This window comes from Rhodnius prolixus, unplaced genomic scaffold (genome assembly GCF_049639745.1).
Source record: "Rhodnius prolixus isolate KJV_2025 unplaced genomic scaffold, Rpr scaffold_9, whole genome shotgun sequence".
Taxonomy (NCBI): Eukaryota; Metazoa; Arthropoda; class Insecta; order Hemiptera; family Reduviidae; genus Rhodnius; species Rhodnius prolixus.
In genome coordinates this window covers 9579320-9595663 of record NW_027411604.1, presented here as the reverse complement: position 1 = coordinate 9595663, position 16344 = coordinate 9579320, and the positions used below count along the sequence as shown (strand labels likewise).

Here is a 16344-nt window from a genome sequence, read left to right as displayed (position 1 = left end):
CAAACAACACACTGTAGAAAAAGAATAGAGATTTCTTGGAAATGAAGATTTTCGGCTATTTGTTGCCATGTTCAATAAATTTGGTAATCACTAATGTCGTGGGTTTAGATTCAGGCGAAACCAGGGGAAATCTTCAGTGAAAATGATAATTTGTTAACTGTTAACTTAGGTTAATTATAGAATTATATCTTTAGAAAATTTTAGAAAATAAATCTTTTGAACTAACTAAAAATAGTTAGCAGTAAAATTACAGTAATTATATGTTTAACTGCCATACCTCAACAATAGTAACAATTTAAAATTTATTAAGGCTGGCATAGTTCCAGGGTCTGTAGCAATATGTCTCCATATAGATATTCCAGCGCTGGCTGAATACACTAATTCCGTACCATAACGGGATTTATGGCCACCAGATGAGCATATAACCATAACTGTTCAACCCAATTCTTTGTCCTAAATTCCCTAACATCTCCATTCAACTAGACCATCGACGCCTACTCTCTGTATTTTATACTATATTTTATGAATGATCAAATGATTGTATCGATTATGTATGAGATGTATACATTCGATATTCTTTAAATAACAAACAAATAAGAAACACAAAATTTAAATAACAAACAAGAGGTTCCCTTCAACATAGCCTTTCAATATTGTTTTGGCATTTAATACAGATATAAGTTGCTGTCTGAAAAGCTGTGATTTGGCGGAACAAAGGAGTATGAAAATATCATAACAGATATTTTGTTTTCTTTAAGTGCCCTCCAAAAATTTAAAGGTTCTGGAGATACATATATAAACCACTTAAATGGCAACTGGAAAATGCAGCGGGTAGACAGTGTATTATTGGTGTTTAAAAGACCTGATAGGAGAGATGAAAGAAAGAGAATCTAGCCGAAAGAAACGTATAGTCCATACAACACATTCCTGCATAAAGGTTTCGAAATTACTTCCAGGAAAACATTGTTTAGAAGCTTGGATTGTGAGATTAAGAAAAAAGAAACCATTGATAAAAAACAAAATGGTGGCATTCTACCACAGTAAACAACTTCTACAGTGTGAGATTTAATTGCGGAAGCGTAGATGATGGGACATCAACATTAACTTAAGTGCAACAGATGTAGTAGAAATGTTAAGTAATATTTAAAAGAAATGTCACCACTAGTACGATTTCCTTGTACCGCTAAAAGTATTTTAGCTACAGAAGACTAGAAGAGCTGAGGTGCATTTTGCATGTTCACTGGAGGGAATAAAACAAAAATACAGGTTATCTGTACGCGTGAGAATATTGAACATCAGATTCTACCCGGTGGAAGAACATTTGCTAACCATTATTGTATTTACAGATGCATAAAAAACATAACTATTTAAAAGCTGAAAATAAAATATTACGCAACTTGTAGAACCACGGTAACGGAATAGACTGTAATCCTAGAGTAGAGACAATGGAAAGCCCTCAAAATTTTAACACGAATTCTCTGATTAAAAATGATACCTGACATCTTTAATTGTAGTATAGAATTCTTTTTATAAGTTTACTGATCAAGACTGACGATCCAAGGCCAACAACCTCAATAAGAGAGCTAATCAGTACAGCACGACCAATATGGAGTCATTGGAAACATTCATTTTGAAGGAGATTCGTCCATGTACATGAAGAAATTGCTAGTACCCAACAGATTCCAACTGAGAGAAGAAACGCTGATTCAGACGATAAACTGTATAAAGGCTGATTTAATTGACAACTTAAACTATCACGTAAAAGAAAAAAAAAAATCGTTATAAGTATGATAAAATCTAATATTTTCGACTTTTTAATCAAATTTAGAAATTATCCTTATTTTTTAACATTATTTTAACATTAAATTATACATTAAAATTAGCGAATAGTGATTCTATAATTAGAATCAATTGAGTCAATAAATGTACATTAATCTTGAAAGTATTTTTTGGGATTAGATAATTTGTATTTTAATCATGATATGTAGACTAACCTCTCCTTGGAAGTCGCCATCTGTGGCGACAGACTTGTCCATCATGTCTGGACACATAGCCTGCTCCCCTTCGGGCCAGCATTCCTCATCTGACCTGCGCAAACCAACACATTACCATCAATTAATATTTTACATTATTATACATTTAGCAGAAATTAAGAAATACAAGATGTAACAATTTCTACGTGGGAATTCTGTAATATTTGTCCCAACTTCATGTTCGCAATAAAAGAAACACACAACAGGAATGATAGTGGAAGTAAGTTTGAAGAAGGATGCTATTAACTCTTAAGAATAAAAACCTTAATTAATCATTCTCACCCTTCCTTCCACAAAAATCCGGCGTGTTCAAGAAATCTACCCCAAAACTTGAGGAATCTGGAGGTACTAAATGTATAACATTCCTTGGTGGAGAGGAATTTATTCGGCTAGGCCTCCCCACCAAATACTGGTTGCATTAGAATTACCTACCGTTTTTTTGTTTTTGTTTTGTTTTATCATTAGTTTAGATTTCATCATCATGATTCTTTTTTTTATATTCATTATGTTAAAAGGTTTGAAACTATACTTTTACATTAAAAATAAACAATTAATAAATAAAAGTATAAAATTATATCTTCAAATGTTAATTACCAGCCATATTAATTTATAATGAACATTTCTGAGAGAAGCACACTGAACTACAGGAAATCCTGAATTCATGTCCAGATTATACTACCCTTTCTAGGAGCCACAGATGCACAGAGAAAGCTCGATTAGCCAATGACCAAAGGTGCCTTGAAACTCAATAACGATTCTATTCACCATTTCCTACTCATTAGTTTTCTCCTTGCAGGCCATAATACGAGTACTTGCAATAACATAAAATAAGAACTTAGACAAACTAGGTGGTTATAAATTTAAAGCCGTATATTAATTACCTAACCTAAATGCTGTTCCTCAATGCACAAGGTTTTCCACAAACGAAAATATTCAATCGAGTGCACCTCTCTCTCCATTTCCTATATAAAAACCAGAATATAGGAAGGAATCAGTAAAAATTTCGTATGCATACATTAAAAAGTAACTTTTAGGTTATTTTGTTTTCAAACAAATTTTATTTTCGTTTTCCTAAACTAGTAACAGATACTTTTGTCACAAAAAAATAAAAAAAATAAATAAAAATTAAATATAAACGCCCTTTGGTTCTGTAAACAGAGGATAGGCACACTAACATACCAAAAAAAAAAACAAAAAACTAGTACGGAAAACGTTAGGATGAGTGGGACCATTAGGTGTAAACTCAAATTTACTAATATGTTGACTATTTTACACAAGCATTTTACAAACTTAAAAACCTTTTTTTTTTTACTTCTGAAGTCCTGAAGAAATTGAAATATAAATCGCTGAAACTTGGACGAAGTACAAATTGTTTTTCTCATAAGTATTTTTAACTACGCAACAAAAAAATCTAATGCCCGCAAACAATAAAGTACATAAACACACAAGACCAAAAGAATTTTATATTGATTTTTCTGTAAAACACACTAATCAATCACTTCACCAACATATACTTTTGAAACCTTCCTTATTCTTAAAAGCAGCAATAACCATATCGATTATACATACATTAATCAATTACGCTATAAGTATGTAAATTTATTTATTTTGTATTTATGCCTTCTGATCGGGCAAATTAGCTAATTTATTAATATTAAGTTAAAAGCAAATCATCCCTATCTTAACAAACACAAAAACTCCAAAGTGAGACAAGTTAAGAAATCTGGAGCAATTAGTAATAAAATATATTTGCAAAGTTTCCCAAAGAAGTGTCACAATAAAAGCCCAAAGTTTTGACATAATGTTTGACAGGGTAGCTTTAAAGCTCATGAAAGAGAGTAGAGAGCAAGCAAGACATGCGTAAGCGTAGTTAGCTTTGTGCTTTACTAGCTTTCTCATACAGAACTCTATTCTTGCTTTTACAAAAGATTTACCTTCCTCTGGTTTTCAGTATTGTAAAGCTCTACTATTGTGATGTAAGACGTGAAAGCATCGCTGCACCTTTTACCAGTATTCCCTTCACTTTAGGAACGGGCAATAAATTAAATTAATATTACTATTATCTGATTTAATGTCTTATGTTTTTTGTTCTCTTATCTCTTATATGTTTTGCTTAAATTAGATCATCTAGCGATTATTAGTTTTTTAAAATAGTTGTGAAAAAATAAATGGCATAATTTTAAAGTTCTATGTCACAGATAACAGATTTTTTTCAACAAATTTTACTATAGCTCGTTTTTTTTTTTAACAGGCAATTTGCATCAGAATAACCAAAGCACAATCTATAATGACTATCAGACTTGTCTGGGATGCCTGTTGCCTTCATTGGAGGAGCTTTTATGGGCCCCAAGCTGATCCAGTGTCAAGGACCTAGAAAGTGTTCTACGAACCTGCCATATTTCACTTGGAACTTTCGGGCAAGAGGGCCAAAAACTGGCCCCAGGTCTTGGACTTGGACCTGCTTTAGTATCCATCCAAATCAATGCTTATCTTTTTTTTTAAAGGGTCTGGTAGATCAGAAAATACATACTTAGGTTGGGACCTAGGTCACCCAAAGCTTCTGAAAGTGCAGACAGGAGAAATGGTGAACAGCTTCTTATATCCAGTTTGACTGCATTGCAAAATAAAACATTTGTCACTTTGAGACTAAAGAAGATGATAATGGTTGGTAGGAAAGAAGAACTGTACTTGAGAAATGAGGCGATTTCTCCAACTTAGTAGATCTAGTCCTCAGTAGGTCGGCCACAATATGCTGGTATCTTTTGGGGCAGTCCTGGGAGGAAATATGACCCAATGAACCTATCTATCTATCAATCGGAAAGTAAGTTGTGAATTTTCCCTTTGGTGAAACTTTAACCTAGAGAACAGCATCCATCATGATGATGAATCTATCAATGGAAAAGACACTATAGAACCCGTTTTTTTGGGTTTGAGCCAATTGGTTTCAATTACAAATTGAACCGTGAGAAACAAAAGGCAAGGTTAACAAGAGAGTACAAAAAACCAAACTGAGAGCTACTTAAACCGAATGCATTATATTACTAAAACTTAATAATTAACTTTAAAAGGAGTTTTAAGTATATTGAACCTTGTTATAGGAATGTTATTGTTAACAAAGAAACAGGGTATGAAATCAGTAAGGAGGATGAAAATAATGAAAGAATGATCATTTGACGTCAAACAAAGTAAATGAAAAGAAGAAAAATATTCTTCTGTAACTAATTTATTATTAGTTTTCTCACGAACTGTAGTCTCTCATGATAGATTAATTTCAAAAAAAATAAGTTTCTTAGCAACAAGACTTCCAGATAAAATCAATCAGAGATAATCCAGGATAACCAATCAATCAAACTAACTGCTTCAGTCACTGAAATATTATTGAATATAAGAAAAACTAAGCTAGTTAGTTACTGAGATATTTTGCACTGTGATCTTTATTAGATTAAAATAATATTGAGAAATTTGTCAAGCATACTAAAAACACTGCAGAGACCGTATAAAATACACATTCTATTATAAGAACTTATTTATCTTGATATCCCTAACTGGCACATACACAATTTATAAGCTATACTTTCTCTTTTACCCTTTTTACTTCTTTGAATTAAATGATATAATTTATTCAGTGTCTTTATAAAATATTTACTTTATAAAATGTATTTTCTCTTCCTAAAACACTAGAGACTTTGTAGATGTTATATTTTACACTGTACTTTTTCAGTAATATCATTCTAATGTTATGCAATTCTATTTAAGTTTCTTGTCCTGAAAAAGTTTTGAAGTTATATGGTTCAACTTTTAAAGATATTTTTGCATTTCTCATCGTAGAAATTAAGAACGTAAAATTTGTATTAATACACAGGGTGTTTCAGGCTTAAGTGTCCTAACTGAAAATATGAATTTAGGACCTCAAAACAAGAAAAAATGTTCCTATGAAGGTATGCCCGTTAACGCTTTGTTTATGTCACGTCTAAAGATTTCCATTTTATGAATTATTATTAGCTAGGTTCAACAAATTAGGTCAATCAAAATGTAATAATCATTACTAAGAAACTGCAGAAATGTGTCCGTATTGAGGCCTAGGTGGTAAGAAATGCGGACCAATGTCTAATTATTTAATAAATGAAATATTGTCTAATATCTCCAGCTAAATATTGGCGCTGAAACTCATGCTGAAAATGCTGCTAACGAATTTCATGAGGATTTTCGAGTATCCAGAGATTATAATTATTTTGGTTGAACATTTCTTCTGAGTGTAGTTTCATCCTTACAGAGAATTAGTGGCTTAAAATCAACTTGATTTAAATACCAATCGGAAATTTTTTTTTGTCAAAATTCTTAAGGTAATAAATGATAATGCTATGGGGTGACGTCCATCAAGGAGAAAGAATTCTCCTCACTGTAGTTGGCGTAATATGTAATTCAGCTGTAGCTCTTCGTACACTGGCGGACGGATTATCATCATTATTGTCGCACTCCTTTCATTTCATAAAGGGGCAAGAGCTCCATCAGCACGTGTCATTAAAGTAAATGTGCCAGTTACTCTAAGACGTTGAAATGTGGACCTAAAGATGGTAATCTTTTATTCGGAAATCGCACAGAATATTCACCACGAGCTGCACTGCAAAAACCATACACAAACACCATATCGGCATACTCACTGTTAGAATAAATGCGATGCATAATGATGCAAACTCTGTAAAAGCGTCATACTGAAAAATGTTATTGAGAAAGAGTTATTATTTAGAAAGTACACAGTGCAAATTCCAGATGCTATTATTCCGTAAAATGTCAATATTGGTATTTGCAGTTAGAGACACAAGGTGATTTTAGCAGTTATACAATCAATTTATCATTCGTTCTAAAATCTTTAAACGTGAATATCTCATAAACAAAGCGTTAACGGGCATACCTTCATAGGAAAATTTTTTTCTTGTTTTGAGGTCCTAAATTCATATTTTCAGTTAGGACATTTAACCCTGAAACACCCTGTATAATATAATATGAACTCTAGTTCCTTCCTATCTAATGTTGCGAGTGGAAAAATGAATTAATAAAAAGTCAAATATCCTCTGCGGCCTAAAATACCTGTAGTATCTCGTTATAAAAAGCTTTTAGGCATCTATAAAATGTTCAATTTTGTAAATGTAGATAAAGAGTGCAATGAGTTAAGATTGCCAGTGGGTGTGTTAAACTGAACCAGTTGCACACATAACTTTAGGCTGTAAGAATTGTTCGTATTGTTAGATTGGGAACATTCACAAGTAAGCCAAAAGTCTAAAGAAGTGACTAGTCCACTCATCCGTACAAGAAAGTGGAGTCCTATGTAGGATAGGACTACACATGCCGTTAGTAAATTCAAGGTAAACTGCAATGTAAACATTAGTAAATAGTCCATTTTATAAAATTAATAAATAAAAATAAGCTTATAAAATCTACGCTAAGCAATGAGATTGCGTAGGAAGCTGAGAAAGATTTCCTACATCTGTCGTCATAACTCGTAAAGAGTATTGGATTGACGAAGTGGATACAGAGCGTAGAGTTATCTAATCAGCATTTTTTTTTTTTTTATTAGCACCATAAATGCGATTGAACGAAGGAAACGCTGTATTCTTTGTCTTTAATAGTATGACATTCTTCTTGGTAAATATATTATATCAATTAACTTACTAAATTTAAGTGAACAATAGACTGTCTGAACACATTTAGACACGCTATTAAATCTGAACATGGTTCCATTGTTACATTTGTTTTCAAACTAAATAACGTTTGCTTTACAAGCATTCACAATGAAAATTATTAAGCCCAGCTTGGCAAAGTCACTTTATTTACTTAACTCTTTTATATTTAGTGCATGGTTGGTTTAGTGCTATGTAATATTTGTAATATTATTACCAATGGTTTCTATTTTAAGTTTAAATTTACACAAATTTTTACCTTATTCATTGCCATCCATCAGTTGCTTATTTAAAGTGTATTAGATAATTTAGAGGGGTGTTAACAAAAGAATTAGATATTAACGTGAGTGAGCTAGATAACTCCAGTAAGTTTAAAAGTCTTCAATGATTGGCAAGAACCAAAAATTATAATTGTTTTAATTATGAATCACAAATTGCTTAGAAACCACTTTTCATCTCAAAACATAACCCCAATTTTTGTTTTTTACAGAGAACGATACATGAAACTGAATATGTTTTCTATACTTATTGAGCTCACAAAATGCTTACACCATGATGGTCCTAACATTATACTACACCCTCCTTCAAAATTGTTATCTTGCAAGAAGCCTTTCATGAGCTGTTTCGCCAAAATTTGTATTTATTTGTTATCAACAATGCCTTGAGAAAATCAATTTACAATGGACATGGTTGTTTTCCAAATATTTTTAATAACAGTTCATATAACATCTATTTGGGATTTATTTTTTTAGCCTTATGTTTGTGTATTTTATATAATACAGTCCTTTAAGCGAGGAAATTGGATTTCTTTATCATCTAAAAATGATAAAAATGAAGGCCACAATTGTTAGGAATAATTTTTCGTTCCTTGGTTCATTTTTATATCATTTTCTTGGTTCATGAGTAAATGATGAGATGTTTTTAGAGTTTCGGATGATTAATAAAAAAGGCGTAATAAAACTTAATAAATGAGACCACATTATATTATCAAATTAACTACTATTCAGCTGTTAAAAAGAACAACGGAAGTTGAAACGATTTTCTTAGAATACACTAATTAAAACAATTTACTAATTTACAAAAGGACTTAACAATAACTCCACTTTAATCCTTTTCTGTACGGATTACGAAGGATAAATTTTGATAATTAATGTATATTCTAAGACTAGATATTTCTTTTGTGGTCTTACTTAAATAATGACCCATCTTTAAGATGGCTTTGTCTTTTTTCGATTAAGAATCTCTCAAAAAAAGAACAGACTAGAGTGGCAAGCATTCTAAATTTGACCGATAGATAGCACTGTTCAGCAATTTCTAAATTTTATTATTCAATTAGATTGCAAAAGGTGCGTTCAAGATGTTTTGGTTTTCATGAATTCGAGTGTTTTTTATGAGAGTTTTTGGAATTCTTAATATAAAAAAGTTTTCTAATGAAAACTAAAAAGCAACTTTATTATTACATTCTGTGAAGAAGGGAAAGAAAAGGATTCAGCATCAGGTCCTCAGAGGAGTAGGTCAATTAGTTTAGCATAAAGCGTCACTTTGTCCTGACATTACAATAATTTATAAACCTGCGCTGGACCCTACTCAGCGCTTTTGTTGGTTTCTGCGCCAGAGTTCTCTAGCTGCAGATAATAATGTCTTATCACTAGAGTTCTTAGATGACTCCGTGAAAGAAATATTTAATAAAGCTGCCAGTTACTACTCAAACCTCCACTTATTCATCAACTTGCAAGTCCAGCGCGCTATCACTGTGCTTATCCCTTCCCTCGGGCTTTATCGTCTTAAAAATAACTTAGTCTTTTACAAAGTCCTACATCTGACTTCTCCAGCACTCACACAATTCTCAGGGGGTTTGCAGTCGGTTGTTGTTGGGGGTCATCTACGCGATTGGGTCTAGCGTACTTCAACTCATCACTGGGTTTCAGTAATATGGACCCGTAGGGGTTTTTGAGATGCATGTGGTTTGTTCCATCTCTAAACAATAATATATTTTTATATGATTTACACTGTAAATGTGTGGTGTCAAAATAACTGTTAAAAACGAATATTCTGAAACCTTCAAAGAAAAAATTGATTATAAAAACTTAATTCGATCTAATTAAAAGAAAATCGAAGACCTGATTGTCCAAGTAATGTATTGCAATTAAAATACTCTATTAAACACAGTACATTAAGTTTATACTTTATTAACTTTCAACCAAAAGTTATTTAAATTCCATCATGTTTCTGAGGGAAATCTAAATGTTTTCACAAGTTGTTCAAGAAGTCTTGTCAGCTAAAATTACAATCTTATTTAAAGTTTTTAAAGAATTTAATGATACACGACTTCACGAAGGTTATTACACGAGTAATAACTTATTTTTTTTGCCTCATAGTTAAAGTTAATTGAAAAAAAGAAGTTGTTTTGAGTGTTATTAATGCCAAATTGTTATTTGAAAAATTGGAAATTCTTCACCAAGATCTGTGTGTAGCGTAAAAAAGAGTTCTCAGCTACATACCTATGTTCTCTAGTGAAATTAAAACTAAAAATAGAATATTATCTTTAACATCGAACAGAAAATAATAACTTGCGCAAGATATATTCGAATCTAGAGTAGTGATTCCTTTTGTCAAGCAAAATAAATTAATAATTTATTAATAATGGGAAGTGGCCTAGCTTCTCCAGGTTTTCAAACTTTATTTTATTTAGAGGAGTCGTTCTCAGAAAATTTGGAAAACCCGGAAAGCGTTAAGTAGGGACACAGAATATTCCCTTTCTAGAATTCTCTTGAGGAAGCTTTCTTCAGAACATTTAGGAAGAACAATGCAGGTAAGATGTGATTTTGTTCCAAGGATTGGTTATCCCTAACTCTTCTTCTCTTTAAACTACTCTAGGAGTAACTGGGTGAGTGGTTTCACCATTTAGAGATAATGCAAGATCTTACTTGACTCTTGATGATGGGCTAAATGGTTCTAGTAAAAGTAGAAGTGCAGGATACACCGTCAAACCTTATTTCTCGGGCTTTCTCCCGAGAGCGAAACCCTATTTTCAAGATTCGATTGATTGGAATCGGTGTTTTCAACGACATCGTACTTTGTTTTCTCTCTACCGTTGATTGGTCCATTTATTGGGGAAAAATTCAACAAGTTGCTGCATCTTATAAGAGATTATTATATTCTACATGCAATCATATCTTGGTAGTCCGCGAAATGAAGCTTGAATAAACATCGATTCGCACCCAAAAGGATTCCAATTCCTCTGCAATTCTAAAAAGATAGCAAGTCGCAAGTACACAGTTTTTAGGGATTTCCAATTAGTACGCTCAAAAATGCTTTCATTCAGTCAAGGCTCAGAAGAGAATAATAATAGCTGAATTGTATTCTCTGCAGTAAATCTCTTATACTAGAGAAAGAGACTAATTGAGTCCATGTTAGTAAAGCTTGAAGGGAGGACTTCAGTGTCTGTATGTTCATTGTTGTAGATACAATAATGTTCAGGCGAACACTCCATATAAAAGGAATTTGCCCAAGGCAGTGTCTGGGAATATAAAGCAATGTGCTTTGGCAAACTAAAATTAAATCTGGTAGAGGTAGTAATTCTATTAAGTTAAACTAGCTGGACAGCCTGGAAAGTTCTGGTTGAATATTTAACAATGTTGACACATAAATGAAGAAGAACTAACAATGGTTACAATGAAAACTGCCAAGAGAAATGAACTATTTCTAATATAAAACAGAATTAAATGAACTAATTTGAATCCTTAAAACATTATAAATTATAAAACCTAACAAACTCAGAGCATCCTTGGTGCTGCAGTTAAACTTCACTTAAAGTAGGATTTAAGCTTTTAGACAAAATTCTGCATAAAAATACTGGACAACCGAATAATACCGACAATTTAAAGATTACCCAGATCTGTAAGACCTTAAATCTGTAATTTAATAAAATAAAATAAATCTATGTTAGTTACCCTTGTTATAATATACACTTAGAAAACATTCAATCAAAACAGAGAAAAATAAGTAAAACATTATTTAGCTGCATGATTTTGTCTTGATTTATATTTAATGATGGCAATCATTTAAAACAAAACAAAAAATCATAAATCAGTAAAATGATTGATCTGCACAAAGTGACGTATATAGATTGCAGAATAGTATAAAAATAAAAGATCAGTTAAGAGACTGTTTTGAACTGTAAATAAATAAATAAACGTTTCTTGACAGTCGTCTATTAGAAATGATAATAATACAGATTTAATCTAAAATTAGAAGGCGTATTAGGTTTGGACTAAATTTAGCTTGGAAAATTTGACTTTTTAGAATTTGAATCGTATTGAAGTTTTGGCAACCTAAAAATACTTTCAACAAAATAAAGCCTTGACAAATGAGTGAAATGGTTTGACTTATGGTTGCTATTTATTTTAACAAAAAAAATTTATAAATACTTTTAAACATCTTCGCAAAAAAAGTCTGTATTTTTCTATTTTATCGGTGTGGAGAATAACTTCAATTTATTATTATCATTCAATAAGTAAATGGAGAATGTTCAATAAAAGAATGTAAAAATATATATTTAAGAAACTTATTAAACTATTTTTTCTTTCTGCAATCACTGATTTCTGTTTGAAATATTTTATTAATTATCCTATTTAATTCCATGGAATTGATTACAGCTAGTTACAGCTTCACAACACATGCAATTCCAATGTAAATTGGATTAGAATTAGATTAGACTTGATTAGAACATTGGACAAAGATGTTCTGGAAGATATTGAGTACCAAGTTTTCTTTAATTCTATCTCAATGTTTCAGCTCAGAAATATCAAACCCCATTTTTAAATAATAAATTGAGCTTAATCGTACATTTCTTATTAATCATAGGATATTCCTTTTTAACCGAAATTCTACCAGAGTTCAATTTTCATATTTTTAAGTTGTCCATGAACCGAGGGATGCGATGTTAATTCATCTTTTGATTTGGTAGAAAAATCCCGAGCAATTTTTACTTAGTTTCGAAATGCTAAAAAAACAATTTTTTTTTTCCTCTCCTGTAATTTCCCTTCAACATGAAACATGTGTGATTATTATTAATAATAAACAGGTAGTTTTGCTAGAAAGCGATATTTGTTCAAATGATATCCGAAATCAGATAAACGATCTCCTCGCAATCCCTAAAAAGGTTTTTGCATCTTTGAGTAACATAACAATTTTACTAAATTGAAATATTTATTGTGATTTATGATTTCCATTTTTTATCACGGAACACAAGAGAGGTGAATATTAGGGAACAATAAGGTTCCAAGTTACAGACTTTGGGAATCAATGCTCTTGTCTCATATCTTAGACTCTGTTCAAGTAAATTAAGGGAAGCCCGTCACGATTTTATTAAGAAAAAGTAATTTATAATTAAGACTGTATCGGCTTTAGATTGTCTAATTCAGATACTTTCCCTTTCGTGCTACAATTGAAGGCAACTCTCAACGTTCATTTTAGCTGTGGCATTTAAAACCAGGGTACAGAGACAAAAAAATATAAAAATTTAGACGAACTGTTAGACCAATTCGGTATTTTTCCATCGCATTTTACATTTCGTTTTCCAAACGAAGACTACGTTCTTGTAATACAGTAGCCCTGGCCTTCAAACTAGGTGACAGTGTATGAAATAGTAGAAATTTAGTCGAACTAAACACTGATACAGTATTTTGTCGCTAGTGTATTACATTTTATTTCTCAAATGACGCGGCATCCTTTCATGTAAACTTTAGCCGTGATTATGATAGAAAATAAATCTTCAACTGTAGATCAAAATTTGTGCAGTGACAATCGATATGCCAAGAGAAGAAATTAATAATTTTTCAACAATTGCAACCAACAGTTACTTATGTTCATACTGTTAATATTTTGCAATAGATTTATAAAGAAATTAAATTCAAGAACCAATTACCGACTCAAATTTAAATTTAATTGCGTTTGAAGTAAATATTTATTATGTTGAAGTTAAATAAGATGAATTACTCTACTCAACGAATGGAGAATGGTACTTGAAAGCGATGTGTGTCAAATGACTAAATGTAAAATAAACACGCTTAGAGATTCGCTTGCTGATTCTAGTATACTTAGCGAGTGAATCTATCTAAAATAGATAAAGCTATTTATTCTTCTATACTTTACAAATAATCAGCTAGTGAATAACAGGAGCGAATGTTCAATTTCTTTAGTTAAATTGAAGTCTCCATTATTGCTTTCTAGCGTGTCTGACACAATTTTGTTTTTCAAATAAATCAATCGTAAGTAAAATTTACAGTACATTGATCAAATGTGTCTAAATTTATTGAATAACAATTTATATCCGAGAAAAATATCTTGCAATCATTTCCACTATCTTAGCAATGAATTTTTGCTATACATACTTTAAGTAAATATCTAGCGCCAGTGGCCACCCTAGCATGTAAACTCTGTTTTTAACCACCTTATGCATCTAACCGCGCCTGTCAAGCTATACTATTCGAACTGCTAGAATATGAAGAAAATTAGATCCAACTCTGAGATGGGAGCCATCCTGCCCAGGATGCAGTTGGTAGTTTTGTAGAGGAAGGTGATAGAACTATTTGGAAATTGAATTAAATGAAAAATATTCATCTTGCAATTATTATTTCTGCTTGAGTCGAGTAAAGTTTCTTTTTTAAGTGCATCATCACTTAAAGATCATTGGTGCAATTCTTAGTGCACTGCCGGGCCTGCATAGATTGATGAAATTCTCAGTTTGCAGAAAATCGAGGACTAATTTGTGATTTAATTAAACGGCAAGAATTGTTTTAAAAAGTTTTGGAAATATTCTATCAACTTGAAAGTTAACATATTTCATGAAATATGATACTACCATGCTTTAAATTCTTGTCATGGCCAGTTAGAGGATGATCACTGTTTCAGATAAGCAGGATGTGTGGAATTTATAACCTGCTCCCGGAGTAATTATTAGTAACCTCTCATATTGCTTTGCTCTTCACTCTTGGCCATGCATGATGTTTCACAGTACCCCATTATCTATTGCTTAACCTTTACACCAGATGTACCCTGTGTACGCAGATGTCCATGAGGTAGTAACATCCACTTAGTGTAATGACCGTTTGCAAGAAATTAACCTGACGCTACAGCTTTTCCACAAATAGCTTTTGCTCCTCGATTATTAGATTTTCATACAAGAAAAATGTTTAAATGATCAATTATTCATTGAAAAGAAAGTGAGGCTTATTTAATATAATTAGATGTAATTAAATTTCCTTTCATAGTAATTAAACTGAAGCTTATTATGGAACTTTAGGATCATTGATTGTCGTTTTTTTTTTAAATTCTGGATTAACTCCAACATCCACAACAATGAGTTTAAAGTTTTGCAAGTGTGAAATTATTATACTGTCTAATTAAATTTTCTTTGATTTTATTAGTCGAAGCACTCATGCTTACCGCAGCCCCTGACCGGTTTTAGGCTTTAATCCATGATCAGAGGTGGATTAATCGGCTTGGTGGAAGGATTTCGACTTTATGCAGGATAAAATTCCAAAGCCGGTCTACAATACAATAAAAAGTGCGAACTTTGACGGTTAAAATCGAAGATTTTATCCAGTACTGCGAAGATAACCACACGTTCTGAAGAAAACAGTTCCGAGGAGAGATTTTTGAAAGAGAAACCTTCTAGAATAATGTAGTGTCACCATAATTAGGAAATTAAAAAGTTGGAAAAAGTGGCTGTGGAAGGTTTAAAGGGTTATATCCACCAGGTAGGGCTCAGAACAATTGAGCGTCGGGACAATATTGGGACACCAGATTACCGCAATCGCATTCAGGCTATGTGCATTCACTCCCTTGAGGATTCATTCATACACTCTCTTTTCGGCGTTACTCTACTCGTCATCCAGTTTAGTCAATTCTTTTCAGAAGGACCATGGCCAGGTAGACCCAGAACAATAGAAGCTGCCCAAAGCAATCAGACTATATAAGGATGCCAGACCACCGCTCGGGACACTCAATCTCATTCAGGCATTGCATTCACACCCTGAGGATCCATTCTTACACCCTCTTCACGACCTTACTCTTCTCGTCATCCAGTTTAGTCAATTCTTTTAGAAATAGGTTATATTTCGTTTACCCCAGTTAGTTACTGTGCGTTCCTAAGTTAGTATAAATTCTAGCCATTAAACTCTAAGGCAGTCATTTTATGTTTCATTCTATTTAGCCCTTCAGCCATCTTAATCAAGTCTAATAATCCACTTTTGCCTATTAATTAGTAGCTATTTAAATCTCCTTTTCAAGGCTGAACTCATCGAAATCATCCTCTTGTACAGCAACAACAACACATTAAAAGTTGCAAATCTGATCTATTCTTGTTCAAGAATTTTAAGTTTCAGTCAAGAGCGGTGGAAGGAAAAGACAAAAACCATTTTTTGGATTGAGGGAAACTCAAAACAGACATTCCTAGAGAAGAAAACCGGCTACTACCGCCTGAGGGAGGAAGAGGACAAAGAAGTATTTTTATTTTAATAACATTGAGATTAAATACAGTTCACAGCTTTCAACTAAATAGATGAAATTTATTGTTTATTAAATAAATTATAATATTTGCGAAAATTTAATAGAAATAAATACTTCTC

General features: G+C 32.1%; 1 protein-coding gene across 18 annotated transcripts in view; it reads right to left on the bottom strand.

Annotated features, from left to right (window-relative positions):
- The window catches only part of LOC141454493 (uncharacterized), a 167678-nt gene that overhangs the window by 13002 nt on the left and 138332 nt on the right, over positions 1–16344 (bottom strand). For 7 of the 18 annotated variants that reach the window (XR_012458745.1, XM_074128764.1, XM_074128779.1 and 4 more), the window contains one exon: positions 1995–2088. Coding sequence is in view for 17 of the 18 variants with exons in the window: in XM_074128764.1 (XP_073984865.1) it covers positions 1995–2051 (57 nt within the window). In the remaining variant the exon portion in view is untranslated. Of the gene's footprint in view, positions 1–1994; positions 2089–2627; positions 2808–2914; positions 2996–3331; positions 3593–7970; positions 7992–16344 lie in introns of those variants that run through there. The other 11 variants (XM_074128769.1, XM_074128766.1, XM_074128765.1 and 8 more) reach the window with 11 other exon arrangements.